Source organism: Trifolium pratense, linkage group LG1, assembly GCF_020283565.1.
Source record: "Trifolium pratense cultivar HEN17-A07 linkage group LG1, ARS_RC_1.1, whole genome shotgun sequence".
Classification (NCBI taxonomy): Eukaryota; Viridiplantae; Streptophyta; class Magnoliopsida; order Fabales; family Fabaceae; genus Trifolium; species Trifolium pratense.
The window spans coordinates 15,678,657-15,693,323 of record NC_060059.1 but is presented as its reverse complement, the minus strand read 5'-3'; the positions used below and the strand labels follow the sequence as shown (position 1 = coordinate 15,693,323).

The window sequence follows — 14,667 nt, the reverse complement described above, 5'->3', positions numbered from 1 at the left end:
ATAAGGATGGAAAGGCACTACAAAAAAAAGTGGAAATTGCAACAAATGGATAGCAACAGTTTTGTAGAACTGCCGGTAATTTTAAAACAAAATTAAAATAGCAACGGTTTTGAGGAACCGCTGGTAAGTTTTTAATGAACCGGCGGTTTAATTTGGTTTACCAGCGGTTTAGTTGATAAATAGAAAAAAAAAAACCGCGAACCATTTTTTTTATTTTTTTAAGTTACTTCTTCAGCGCCTTCTCCTTCTCCTTCATTCCAGAGAAAACAAACCCTAACGAACCCTTCGCCGTCGTTCAGCCGTGTTCTCCTTCGCCGTCGTTCAGCCGTGTTCTCCTTCGCCGTCCTTCTCCATCGCGAAAACGAACCCTAACGTCGTTCAGCCGTCGTCCTCCATAAGGTATGTTCAGCCGTTTTGGAATTGGATTATACTTAATGTCACGAAGATAATCATCATGAAGCATAATTTATTTAATTTTATTTTTCTTTCTCCTGTGTTCCTTTATTCTACTTCTACTTGTCTTTTGTTCTCTCTCAATTATCATCCACAAACACTTCACATTCCACATCACACTGTGTTTTTCACTCTGCTTGGTTACATATGGAAAAGATAAATTATAACTTACTTTATAAAATTACTCTTCACTAATGGTATGAGAAAGAAAAATTACAAGAATTGGAAAATTAGAGTTATTCGTTTTGTTCTGTTCTTGTTCTGTTCTTGTTTTCCTCATCTTCATCGCCGCAACTCTCTTGTTCTGTTTTAATTTTCGTTTGTTCTGTTCTTGTTTTTGGGATTTTTTTATTTTGATTTTCGATTGTTTGTTATGTTCTATTATGTTCATGCTATCTTTCTCTCTTGTTTAGATTTTTTATTTTGATTTTTTGGGACTGTTTCTTATTATTGATAATGATTAAGTGATTATTACGGGATTTTGATTTATGTTCTGTTCTTATTATGGGATTTTGATTTCTGGACTGTTGTCATTGCTATTCCAATTCTGGTTAAGTAGTTTGTAAATGTCACGGTAATCGTCGTTGCGCTCTGGAGATATATTGTGGGTGTAGTTTCTGCTGCTGTTGGGTTTGTTCCTGCTGTTTCTTACACATGGTACTCAAATTATTATCTTCTAATGGTGGACCTCGTAAGAACCAATTCTCACATTTAAGAACTGCTATTGAGTTGGTTTTACGCTCAAGTGTGTTCCTTGTCATATGCTTTGGTTATTAGCAACCATCCTTGTCAATAGTACAGAGATAAATGGGAGGGATTGAACATACAGAAAAAGAAAGCCAAAGGAAAATGAGAAAAATATTGTATTTTTGCCTCTTGTTGTCCGAAAGAAACTGGCAGATCACTAGATGTTTCAGGGATCACCATGGTGTTCTGTTGATAATATGACTTACAGTCATTTTGAATGTAGGGAAATCCTCTCTTGCCCCTATTTTTGTTGTTACATTCTCTATCTCCATGTAGTTAGTGTTGGTTTTCGGTTTGCATCTTTTCTCTGCACGAGACATAAGTGTGTTAGTTCTTGATTGAACTGTGTTGGCTACAAGTATTAGGCCCTAACTCTATCAACTACATAGATTTTGGCCAAGTTGAAATAAGTACAATATACTGACAGGTAGAAATGTTAGATTCAGTATGTGCCAATCCTATAGTGATAATGTCATTGAATTGTAATGGATGGGTCAGTGCAGTTAAGTAAAAAATTAATTAATTAATGCTAACCCTTCAGTTTTACTGCCATTAAATTTATTTTCGTCTAAAAGAGGTAGATAAACTACTATAAGAAGTTGTTGGTTTTCTTCTGTTGCCATTTTTGTTGAATTTGTGAAGTTAGCAGAACCTGTGAAGTTGCAGCAGCTGTTCATTTTAATTTTAGTTCAATGTTCATGTTCCTTTCCCTAATTTTTCCATGCTATAATTCTTTTTACGTTTTGTTTCCTTAATACTGCATTCAATCCTAAAACTCTTGTTATTTGTATCTTTTGGCCTAAGTGTACAACTTGTACTTATTAGTGCCTCTTAATATTCTAATTATGTTAATTCTGAATTGATAATAATAGTTCTGAAGCAATGGATACGACTTGGATTACACAACCACGAAATACGCCAGAGTATGCTAAAGGACTTAATGGATTCCTTGATTTTGCCTTTAAAAATCGTCCAAATGGAATGGCAAAATGCCCTGTAAAAAATGCGGTTTCAAAACACCGCAAAGTAGAAGTGTGATTTAAAGTAGAAGTGTGATTTATTGGTATACCTATATAATTTTGGTTTCTTTTTTATCTCCTTTTTGTCCAATATTTTTGTGTACTAATTCATTTAATTTATATGTCAGATGATGATGGTAATGTTAGACAAAAAAGTGTAGAAGTGAACGACTTAATCCCGAACAAAGTGGGATTTAAGGTGCAAACAATCTGGAATGATGACCATCAGCCCATAGGAGAGGCAGGTGGACTGTTATCAGGATATATTGGCTTTCTTGCTAGTAGTGATGAATTGCTTCCTATAATGTATCCAAAATGGCCCAAAGTTCCGTTGGCAAAGAAAGACTTAATTTATGATAACAACATAAAGGTATAAACTGAAATTACATTGAATATATGTTTAATTTAGAAACATCTTTCAATTTTTTGTCGTCTATTTCAATTTATATATGTTTAATTTAGAAACATCTTTCAATTTGTTTCCGTTGAAGGCTAAATTTGTTGTAAGTGATACAAACAAGTTTCATAAGAAGTGGATTTATACAAGCTTGGGAAAGAGGTGGAGGGAACGTCGGTGCTTTCTATTCAATAAGTATTATGATTGGGCTCTTACTGTTGAACAAAACATAGAGCAATTTCCACCTGAAGTTACAAAAGATCATTGGGCCATGTATTTGAATTATAGATTGTCTCCGGATACTATGGTAATAACAATAATTTGAATTATTTTACACTTGTTCCTAATATATTGTATATTGATTGTTAAAATTGTTTTCTAATATAGGCGAAAGCAGACAAAAATGCTCTAAATCGCCAAAAGCAACGTATTCCCCATACGTTAGGCACAAGGTCACTAGCAAGAACACGAGATATTATGGTACAATTAAATTATTTCATATAAGAATTATTACATAATTATTACAATGTATAATTATATAACTATTTTACTTCATTTTAGGAACAAAGAGATGGACGGTCTTACAGTAGAGGAGACATGTATGAAATCTCTCACACGAAGAGGAACGGATCATATGTTAATGATGAGGCTCGACAAAAAAATGTAAGAAATTGTATTATATATGTTTACTGATTTTTGCTCTATATAAGTGTTCAACCATAGGTTAGAAGATTTATATTATATATGTCTGGGTGCCTGCTGCTTAGTGTTGGTTACTTTAAAATGTTGTTTCGGTGGCTGACTTGTTTTTTTCCCAATTTTAAATAAATAAAGGGATAGAAACAATATTATGTGACTTTTCTATCCTATATATAATTTCAAGTCAAATTGAGTTTTAGGCATTTCTTATGCATGACTTTTGGTAAGTCCAATAAACTATAAGTTTGTTTGGACTAGTTTATAAGTTTGTTTGAAAAAAAGTGTAGAAGTTAGATTCTATGTATTTTGTATTCTATCCAGATTCTTGTGGTTGGACTCCAATTTTGATAAATAACACTGTATTTGTAGGAAGAGTTACAAAAAGAAAGGCAGACATCATCTGATAATGAGGCTTTTGTGACCGTGTTTGGAAAAGAGCATCATGGTTATGTTCGAGGAATGGGACTTGGTCCAACACCATCTCAAAATAATGGTTCTAGTTCTCGTCCTTCAGTATCAACTTCTTCATCGACTGCTGATGCCAAAATAGCTAAGATGCAAAGCGAAATTGATGTGCTAACTAAAGAAGTTGCTGAAGTTAATGAGCTTAAAGCTAAAGTTGCTGAATTTGATGCAATGAAGGAACAATTTGCTCTTATTATGGCTAATATGCAAAACCAGGTAAGACAATATTTGTGTGCCTTACATATATATATATATATATATAATGTGAATATATTGACATTGACTTGTTGTTATTGTTATATTATACCTTTTTTAATAAGTTTTTTTTTTTTAATTTATTTCATGTTCAAAGTCACATGATATTAATTTGAAGTGCGTTTTTTTATGTATAATATATATAATATATATGTTGATACTACAATACTTTTGTTTTTAACTATACTTTAAATTTTGTTTTCAGGGGTATAACATAGGATCGTCGTTTGAAGTACGACGCTCTTCTGAGTCTAGTCATAATGTTGAGGGTAATCAAGCAACTCCAGACGATTCAACTTAGATATATAATTTTTGTTTAGGCGTGTTGAACTTTTGATGTCACGCTTTTCTATTTGTTTTAATTTTGATGTACTAGGCGCATGTGTTGTGACCTTCGTTTTTGTTTTTTGTTATGTACTATTTAGGTTGCATGTGTCAATGCAAACTTTAGATGTATTGCGCATGTATTGTGACCTTTAGTTCCATGTGTCGTTGTGAACACCTTATTTTTGAATCAAATGAATGTTATTTTGTTTATGAATTTGTTTACATTGCAAGAATTATTATAGTAGTTCAATATTTAAAAATACTACGTTTGAATATTAGTCGATGATTAAAAAAACAGGGTAAAAAATTGTCCTACAAAAAAAAATATATAAAAAAATTGTCCTCAAAGAAATCATAAAATATTTTAAAAGAAATATATTATAGCGGCGGTTTCAAACTGCTGAAAAAACAAAAAAATAAAAAATCAAATAGCAACGGTTTCAAAACTGCTGCAAAAACAAAAAAAATAAAAAATCAAATAGCAACGGTTTCAAACCGTTGCAAAACTGGCTAAAATTTGTGTTTTGCGTTTAGCTTATTGCAACGGTTTTAGAACCGTTGCAACACATACTGTGGCCGTTTGTGTAACGGTTTTTCAAACCGTTGCTATTTGAGCTACCAACGCTCAAATCTGCAACAGTTTGGCAACTGTTGCTAAAAATGCTGCAACATTTAAAAAATGTTGCTAAATCGTCCCAAAACTGTTGCTAAACACATTTTTTCTTGTAGTGAGGTAACAGGTGAAATCAAGCCTAATAAAGACTATTCCAAAGACGAGGATGACCTGGCTCTGGGAAATTCAAAAGCCTTGAATGCCATATTCAATGGGGTGGACATCAACATGTTCAGACTTGTTAAACGATGCACTGTAGCCAAACAGGCGTGGGAAATACTCAGGAAAGCACATGAAGGAACCAACAAGGTAAAGCTGTCCAAACTTCAGATGCTTCGCACAAATTTTGAAAATCTGAGTATGAAGGAAGAAGAGACTATTCATGATTTTCACATGAATATTTTAGAATTTGCAAATTCATTTGATGCCTTGGGAGAACCCATATCAGATGAAAAACTGGTGAGCAAAATTCTCAGATCTCTACCTAAGAGGTTTGACATGAAAGTAACAGCAATAGAAGAATCTCAGGATCTGGCCAACATTCAAGTGGATGAACTAATAGGCTCACTTCAAACCTATGAGATGAGCATAAACCAAAGAAAAGAGAAGAAAACCAAAAGTTTGGCTTTTACTTCTAATACTGCAGAAGATGATGAGATAGATATGGAGAGTGATGAAAGCTTATCTGAAGCCATGGTGTTACTTGGAAGACAGTTCAACCGTATCATGAAGAGGATGGATAAAAGAAATAAATTCAATGGTCCAAGCACCAAATCTGACTTCAACAATAAGTTCAATGGTCCAAGCACCAAATCTGATTTCAACAAACCTGTGTCCAGTCAAAGGAGGACCAGAAGTGATGACAAAAGTACTTCATCTAGAGGAGTTCAGTGTCATGAGTGCGAAGGATTTGGTCATATCAAATCTGAATGCCCTACTTTTCTAAAGAAGAAGAAGAGTCTTGCCGTTACTTGGTCAGATGAGGATGATTCAGAAGAAGATGAAAGTGAATCTGCAAAACTTGTCAATGCATTGACAGGTGTCTATGAATCTGATGCTGAATCATGCGATGAAACATCATATGAAGAACTTCTGGCTACCTATAAGGACTTATTCATCAGGAGCAATGAATTCTGCAAAGCCTTGGAAAAACAAAAGGAGACAAATTGCCAACTTCAGGTCGAGAAGAATGAATGTCTGGATATAATCAAGACTCTCAACAAAGAAATTGAAAAGCTGAATGAAGACTTGGAGTATGCTAGAAAACAAGCTAGAGTCTTTGCATCAGGAGAAGAAAAGTTTCAAGCCATGCTGCTTAAACAAAGTGCTGGTAAGAAACCTATTGGTTTTGATTACGAGATAGTAGATCAAGAAATGGGTTACAACAAAGCTACAATCACTACCCCCATTGAGAAAACTTTTCCTGTTAGTGGTGGGTTACTACCTCCTCATCCTCCCACACATCAGGGAACTGACACATGGTTAAAACCCAAGCAGCATGTCCAGAATAACTCGATGCCTCAACACATGCCTCACCATCGATATAGCAGGTCAAGGTCGAAGACTAAAAGAAGGAATTGGAGGTGTCACTATTGTGGTAGGAAAGGGCACATTAGACCTTATTGCTACAAACTGTACGGATATCCACAGAATTCACGGCCACTTGAACCCAAATCTGAGAACGTGAATGTCAAGAAAGAGTGGAAGAAGAAAGAAGATGGTGTAAGCCTGATAGCTCATACTTCACTACGGGCATCATCTAGACAAGATTGGTATTTTGACAGTGGATGCTCTAGACACATGACTGGTGTGGAAGGGTATCTAGCCAACCTAAGGTCCTATGCCACAAGCTTTGTAACATTTGGAGATGGAGCTAAAGGTGAAATAAAGGGAATTGGGAACCTAATTGATAATGGGTTACCAAATTTAGACAATGTTCTGTTAGTAAAAGGACTTACAGCAAATTTGATCAGCATCAGTCAACTATGTGACCAAGGCATGAAGGTGAACTTCACTCAATCAGAATGTCTAGTTACAGATGAAGAAGGAAGACTGATAATGAAGGGGGTAAGGTCCAAAGATAATTGTTACTTGTGGGTGTCTGAAGAAGGAAATTATATGTCTACCTGCCTCATAAGCAAAAATGAGGAAGTCAAACTCTGGCATCAAAAGTTGGGTCATCTACACCTGAGAGGAATGAAAAAGGCCATAGCTGAAGAAGCAATCAGAGGATTACCCAAGCTAAAGATAGACGAAGGAACAATATGTGGAGAATGTCAGATAGGCAAACAAACCAAGGTGGCACACCCAAGGCTTCAACATCAATCTACTACCAGAACACTTGAATTGTTACACATGGATTTGATGGGACCTATGCAGACTGAAAGTCTTGGAGGAAAAAGGTATGCTTTTGTTATGGTGGATGATTTCTCTAGATTTACGTGGATAGACTTCCTTAGAGAAAAATCAGATAGTTTTGAAACATTTAGAAACTTATGTGTTCAACTTCAAAGAGAAAAGGGGTCTGTCATTATAAGAGTCAGAAGTGATCATGGAAAGGAGTTTGAGAATAGCAAATTCTATGATTTCTGTGCAGCAGAAGGTATCCAACATGAATTCTCTGCTCCTATAACACCACAACAAAATGGTGTAGTAGAGAGAAAGAATAGAACCATTCAAGAGTCTGCTAGAGTAATGCTTCATGCCAAGGGTCTTCCATATCAGTTCTGGGCAGAGGCTATGAGTACAGCCTGCTACATACACAACCGTGTGACACTCAAAAAGGGAACATCTGCAACCTTGTATGAATTATGGAAGGGAAGAAAGCCAACTGTGAAACACTTTCACATTTTTGGGAGTAAATGCTACATTCTTGCTGACAGAGAACCAAGACGAAAACTTGATCCTAAAAGTGAAGAAGGTATATTTCTGGGATATTCCTTGAATAGCAGAGCCTACAGGGTCTATAACACAAAAACCAAAGTCATTATGGAAACGATCAATGTTGTGATTGATGATGCACCATCCACTCAACCATCGGATGTGGAAACAGATGTTGAACCATCTCCTGACAATTCTGAAGAGATGACACAAAGTGAAAAGTCTGAATTAAAAGGTAATGAATCTGATCAAGACTCTGTACCTGCCCCAGCAAAAGCACCATCTATTAGGACACAGAAGAATCATCCTAAAGATCTTATCATAGGTGATCCAGACCAGGGCATTGCTACCAGAAGAAGGATTGATGCTATTTCAAACACCTGTTTTGTATCAAAATTTGAGCCTAAAAACATAAAAGAGGCTCTTACTGATGAGTTCTGGATTGAAGCAATGCAAGAGGAATTGAATCAATTCACTAGAAATGAAGTCTGGGACCTTGTTCCAAGACCACATGGAGTAAATGTCATAGGCACTAAATGGATATACAAGAATAAGTCTGATGAGAAGGGTACAGTAACAAGGAATAAGGCAAGACTGGTAGCTCAAGGCTACACTCAGGTGGAGGGAATCGACTTTGATGAGACCTTTGCTCCCGTGGCAAGACTAGAATCCATAAGGCTGCTTCTTGGTGTAGCTTGCATCCTCAAACTCAAACTCTACCAAATGGATGTCAAGAGCGCCTTTCTAAATGGGTATCTTCATGAAGAAGTATTTGTTGAACAGCCCAAAGGTTTCATAGATCCAAATCATCCGGATCATGTCTACAAACTGAAAAAGGCTTTGTATGGCTTGAAACAAGCACCAAGGGCTTGGTATGAAAGGTTAACTGAATTCCTGATCAATCAAGGATACAAGAAAGGTGGAAATGACAAGACCTTATTTGTCAAAGAAATGAATGGAAACTTGTTGATAGCACAGATATATGTTGATGACATAGTCTTTGGAGGGATGGCGGAACCGATGGTCCAACACTTTGTGAGACAGATGCAGTCTGAATTTGAGATGAGCTTGGTAGGAGAATTAACCTATTTTCTTGGATTACAGGTGAAACAGATGGAAGACACAATATTTGTGTCTCAAAGCAAGTATGCTAAAAATATCATAAAGAAGTTTGGCATGGAAAATGCTGCACACAAAAGAACACCTGCTGCCACACATCTAAAATTAACCAAGGATGAGAAAGGTGTAGATGTAGACCAAAGCATGTATAGAAGCATGATAGGAAGCCTACTGTACCTCACAGCAAGCAGGCCTGACATCACCTTTGCTGTTGGTGTATGTGCTAGGTACCAAGCTGAGCCAAAGATGAGCCATCTTACACAAGTAAAAAGAATCTTGAAGTATGTCAATGCAACCTCTGATTATGGAATAATGTATTCCCACACCAACAATGCTAGGTTGATGGGATATTGTGATGCAGATTGGGCTGGATGTGCTGATGACAGAAAAAGCACCTCTGGTGGATGTTTTTATCTAGGAGAAAATCTTATCTCATGGTTTAGCAAGAAACAAAACTGTGTTTCTCTATCCACTGCAGAGGCTGAGTACATTGCAGCTGGGAGTAGTTGCTCCCAATTATTGTGGATGAAGCAGATGCTTAAGGAATACAATGTTGAACAGGATGCTCTAACATTGTACTGTGACAATTTAAGCGCCATAAATATTTCAAAAAATCCTATTCAGCACAGTAGAACAAAGCATATTGACATTCGTCATCACTTCATCAGGGATTTGGTGGAAGAGAATATTGTGAAATTGGAGCATGTTGCAACTGAAGAACAGGTAGCTGATATTTTTACCAAAGCTTTAGATGCAAATCAGTTTGAAAGGCTTAGGGGCAAATTGGGGATTTGCCTATATGAAGAATTATAGCAGTTAAGCCATTATGTGCGCGCAACCGTTTTTTTCTCTAAATTTCAACTATTGGCGCACGTAAATCAAGGAAAGACAAAAATAACTTTCCATAACTTCTCAATTACACGCTATCATCTCTCATATCATCATTATTCCTTTCCAAAACCTTCAACTTCCTCTGAACTCTTTGCTGCGATCTGCAAACACAAACCATCATCGCAAATCATCAAAAACTTCAAAAACCTCAACAATTCCCGTGTGAAAATGTCTCAATCCTCCGGTTTCGCTCAGATCAAAAACAAACTTGTTGATGCTGTGAAAACAAGATCAAAAGCTAAGAAGGAAGGAACAACTGTTGTGGTCGATGCGATGCCTATATCAAGTATTCCTGCAACTACTTCTAAGAAGAAGAAATCTGCAAAATCGTCTAAGAAAGTAAGTGAATCGTCTCCCTCAATCTCTATTAAGTCTGATTCTATTAAGCCTAAGAAGAAGAAACCCCAATCTCCTGTAAAAAGGGGTTTAAGCATGTCTGATCTGTACTTAAATAAGGATTTTTCTGAAACTGCGAATGTGGAATCGCATGATGTTGGCTCCGGCAAAAATGCGAATGTTGAATCGTCTGTTAAGTCTGTGTCTGAAAAGGTGAATCAAGAAAACCCTTCTGTAGAGGAAAACCCTAGTTCTGTTGAAACCCTAGGAAAAACCCAAAATATTGCTGAGAATGTTGGTATGAGCAATAATCCGAGTGTTCCTGAGAATATGACAGTTCCCCTGAATGTCATAACTGATGCTTCTGAAAAATCTCAAGAAAAGGCTGTTGTAACCAATGCTCCAACCGGTGTTGAACCATCCTCTATACCAACTGATGCTGAGCAGGATGTTGAAGCATCCAAAGGAGGATCTAGCCCACATGCTAACACTGCCACTGGGTCGTTGGGCAGTGGATCTAATACTGAAGCTTCCACTGAAGAGGAAGTAAACAAAGAAAGTACCCCTGAAGATGTGGCTGATTCTGAGCCAGAAAATGAAGCTGGTGAAGATTCTGAGAAAACCACCAATGAAGAGCAGGACATAGTAGATGTTGATGAAGTCTCCTCTGAAGAAGATCTGCCACCTCCACCTACTCAGAAAGGAATTGGGAGAAGACTGAGAAGCAGGACCACTACACCTGCACCTGCTGTTACTACTACCCCTGTTGTCACCAAGAAAGCAAAGGACACCACTCTGAAGCCTGTCAAGTATGGTCCTAAGAAAGGATGGAGCAAGCCTATACCTCCTCCTGAAAAGAATAAGGGTGTGCTGAAAAGGAAGAGTGCACCATCAAGTGACTCTGAACTTGAAGCTGAAAAGGATGACTCAAGCATCAAGCCTCCTGCTAAGAAGGCTATGTCTGCTAAGAAGGCCATGCCTCAATTTGTTGCTCCTGACATTGAAGACTTTCCTTGTGACAATGTTTCATTTCATCTTCCATCTTATGCTCAACGATGGGGAATCATTTGCAAAAGAAGATTGGCTCTGGAAAGGGAACTAGGCAAAGATATTCTGGAATGTGAAGAGATTGTAAGTTTGATCAATGATGCTGGATTGATCAAAACTGTGTGGGGCTTAGGCTCCTGCTATGAAAAGCTGGTTAGGGAGTTTGTTGTCAACATTCCTATAGGTTGTGACAATCCCTTGGATAAGGAGTTTCAGAAAGTCTTTGTTCGAGGAAAATGTGTTACTTTCTCCCCAAGTGTGATAAACAGGTTTCTGGGTAACTCTGATGAGCCACACCCTGATATAGATGTGTCTGACAATGTGGTCTGCAGAACCGTCACAGCTGATAAAGTGAAAACCTGGCCCAGGAAGAAGAAGGTACCAGCTGTCAAGCTAACTCAAAAGTATGCCATCTTGAATCGCATTGCTTCTGTCAACTGGGTCCCTACTACACATGCATCCGACATTGCAACAAATCTGGGTAAGCTCATTTATATGATTGGTACTGGTACTAAGTTTAATATTGGTCTATATATTTTCAATCAAGTTGTGCAGCATGCCAAGACCTCTGTCACCAAGCAACCCATTGCATTTCCAACCCTAATCTGTGACATCATCTTGTCCCAACATCCAAATATAAGGCATGAGGATGAGTCTGCTAAGAAAAGGGCAACTCCTCTGGCCATTCATCAGAAGCTGTATAGTAAACAGCATGCGCCAGATATTGTTGGACCATCAAATGCTGCTGCTGACACTCCTATGACAAGGAAGGAGATGATTGTTATGCTGGAAGCAAACTGTAAAGAGCTAGATGAAAAGAAGCTGCAGTTTGAAAGGATGATACATGCTCTCAGGGTTGAAGAGGCTGCAGCTCAAGCAGCTGATGCAGGTGATGATGGTTCTAGTGGTGAAGAAGAAGCCGACTCAGATGCTGAAGGAGAAGAAAGTGATTCATCTCCAAGTGCTTCTGTGTAATTTTGATGTTTCCTTGTTTGGATTTTTATTTTGCATGTCTGTGGGCTGAGCCCTGAATTTAGCACCGAGTGTGCATGGTTTGTAATATTTTGTCTGCACTTTCTGTTCTGCTACTATCTGCACTGCTCTTGGATACTATTTTATGCAGTTCTTTTTTGTCTATTTTGTGGCTAAAAAGGGGGAGTAGATATTGTATGTCATGGTTGCTGAGATTAATGTGCCACCAGATGCTGGATCATCTGACTAATCCCTATGCATGAATTAAGGGGGAGTAAGATGAACTTGGTACTCGATTCTACTTTTGAGGGGGAGCAATATTTCTTTTCTGCTTAGCACACAATGTGCTACTGCATGTTGAAGCATCATCTGTTCCTGAGAATTTATTTTTCTCAGCTTTGAGGGAATTTATTTTTCCCCAGTGTTTCTTTTATGAGAATCGTATACTCTCTATTGGCAAATTCCTGTGAGGCTCTTGTGCTTATCCTTCCGCTGTTGCATGCCTCTGAAGTTCTAAATTGATACATATTAAATATGCTATTTTTATATGAGGGGTTATTAAAACAAGCATGTTAAATTGTTCTACTTTACTTCATGACTGTGTGCCTACGTTGAGTTGAAGAAAAGGTAGCCTGTGTATCCCTTTAGAACGGTTGAAATAATCCTAGGATGTTTTAGCCAAAAATTGCCAAAGGGGGAGATTGTTGGCGTTGTATGGTTGGCCTCATTTTGCTAAAACATGTGATCTTTCCTGATGTGGAACTACATGCTTCCATCATCCAGTATAAGCAAGATGTTCGGTACAATGCTTCAACATTGGATACCACATCCAGTAGGCCGGGCCTGTGTATGGTGAGATCTCGCGCCTAAGTTCTAAATATGGAATCCACAATAAATGTTCGTTTGTGATAAGGAGCGTTGTCACGCATAATTATTAATGGATCTCGTGATCAAGTGTTGCTTGTTAATCAGATCTTCAAGTTAAGGAAACAAAACATTTTAATTGAAGAATATTCCTTGAAGGGACCATTAATCATGCTGAGCTATTGAAGCCTAATTGAAGACCTAGCCTGAGCTCGTGAAGGTTATTTAAAGAAGGTTGACTCCATTGTTCAACTCACTAAAACCAGAATTGAGTCTTACAAAGCGTGAGTTTAGGTTTTAGTATTGTGTTTTATTGTGTTCTAAGTCTTGTGTTGATTTCTCACTAGACTAGGAACTGTGTGTTTGTGCATTGTAATATCTCTGGAGCTTCTAAGCAAGGAGATAGTGTGTGTATACAATTCCAAAGCTTTTAAGTAAGGAATTGGTGTGTGTTTTATGAAGTGTGTCTTCACCTATTGAATCTATAAGTGTACGATCACAGTGGCTGTGATCAAGAGGAGGTGAGCGGAGGTTCTCATACCTAGGTGTGTCTTAGGTAGGATATAGCACGGGTGGTGATTAGGTGAGAAGTCATTAACGGGAGGTTTGTTAAGGGCTTCAAACTAATACTATCATAGTGGATTCTCTCCTGGATTGGTATCCCCCAGAGTAGGCTTATGCTGAACTGGGTTAACAAATCTCTGTGTTAATTTACTTTCAGTTTGTTTAGTTTTTATTCCTTGTGTATGCGCTGTTGGATGTTGGATCATTGATTCACGCATTAAAAGTATACTATAGTGGTGAAACGTTGAGTACAACATCTTTATACTAGTGTGTCAGAATTTCATAGTTCATTAGTAAAAATACTTGTTTATACAAATGTTAAATCAACTAATGTATTTATTAGTTATACAAAACAACCTAGATAAGGAGATTCTATATACAATATAAAAACCCTTTCCTGTGTCACAATCAGAGCGGAGCTTCATCGACGACTCGACATCGAATACCACAAAACCTGTAAATCTGGACCCCCAACGGTCCAGCACATAACACATAAAAGAGAGTTAGATAACATACTCAAATTATACAAGTGTAAGTAAATGGTACTTAAACACTTCTTCACAAAAACATGCATAATCATACATTATACATATACATCACCATCATTCATGCATATTCATATATCATGCATATACTTCATTTATCACCTAATCAAACATCCACAAAATACACCAAACATATAGTTTCACGTCGTCTCGGACAATACCAAAACATCAACAAATACATTGTTCAGATTATGGTCATGACGGACCCTGCGTTGTTCATTTTATAGTCATGACGGACTCTGCTCCTCACATACGGATTAACAATCAACATTTACCAAGTATGTGTCAAATATCATTTATTATAAAATGCACACATAATCCCTAATGCAATCTAATGCTTCACATTCATGTTATGTCCTCTAGACACCTCTAATGCATGTGGTACCATCGTCTTTATCAGAGTATTTCACCTCCGATATCCGTCTTTATCAAACAATATAGTTCGATATCCTTCTTTATTGGACAAGCCAATAT

The 14,667-nt window shown here is 37.2% G+C and overlaps 2 protein-coding genes across 2 annotated transcripts; both read left to right on the top strand.

Moving 5' to 3' along the window:
• Positions 1–254: 254 nt before the first annotated feature.
• Positions 255–4,549, top strand: LOC123887282. Its single transcript, XM_045936571.1, has 7 exons — positions 255–399; positions 2,348–2,589; positions 2,711–2,923; positions 3,004–3,096; positions 3,178–3,279; positions 3,685–3,996; positions 4,241–4,549. Exons 2-7 carry the CDS (start codon positions 2,524–2,526, stop codon positions 4,334–4,336), a joined length of 882 nt encoding a protein of 293 aa, XP_045792527.1. The 5' UTR covers positions 255–399; positions 2,348–2,523; the 3' UTR covers positions 4,337–4,549.
• A 5,484-nt stretch (positions 4,550–10,033) lies between these two features.
• LOC123889078 lies at positions 10,034–12,223 on the top strand. Its single transcript, XM_045938264.1, has 2 exons — positions 10,034–11,216; positions 11,304–12,223. Exons 1-2 carry the CDS (start codon positions 10,034–10,036, stop codon positions 12,221–12,223), a joined length of 2,103 nt encoding a protein of 700 aa, XP_045794220.1.
• Positions 12,224–14,667: the final 2,444 nt, after the last annotated feature.

What these genes read in the sequence shown, in the direction of transcription:
- LOC123887282 (XM_045936571.1), top strand. Translation starts at nt 2,524, where the DNA reads ATGTATCCAAAATGGCCCAAAGTTCCGTTGGCAAAGAAAGACTTAATT. An exon ending in CAAGAACACGAGATATTATG is followed by an intron (nt 3,097 to 3,177) that starts GTACAATTAAAT and finishes ACTTCATTTTAG; the next exon opens with GAACAAAGAGATGGACGGTC. An exon ending in ATGAGGCTCGACAAAAAAAT is followed by an intron (nt 3,280 to 3,684) that starts GTAAGAAATTGT and finishes CTGTATTTGTAG; the next exon opens with GAAGAGTTACAAAAAGAAAG.
- LOC123889078 (XM_045938264.1), top strand. Translation starts at nt 10,034, where the DNA reads ATGTCTCAATCCTCCGGTTTCGCTCAGATCAAAAACAAACTTGTTGAT. An exon ending in TGACATTGAAGACTTTCCTT is followed by an intron (nt 11,217 to 11,303) that starts GTGACAATGTTT and finishes AAAGGGAACTAG; the next exon opens with GCAAAGATATTCTGGAATGT.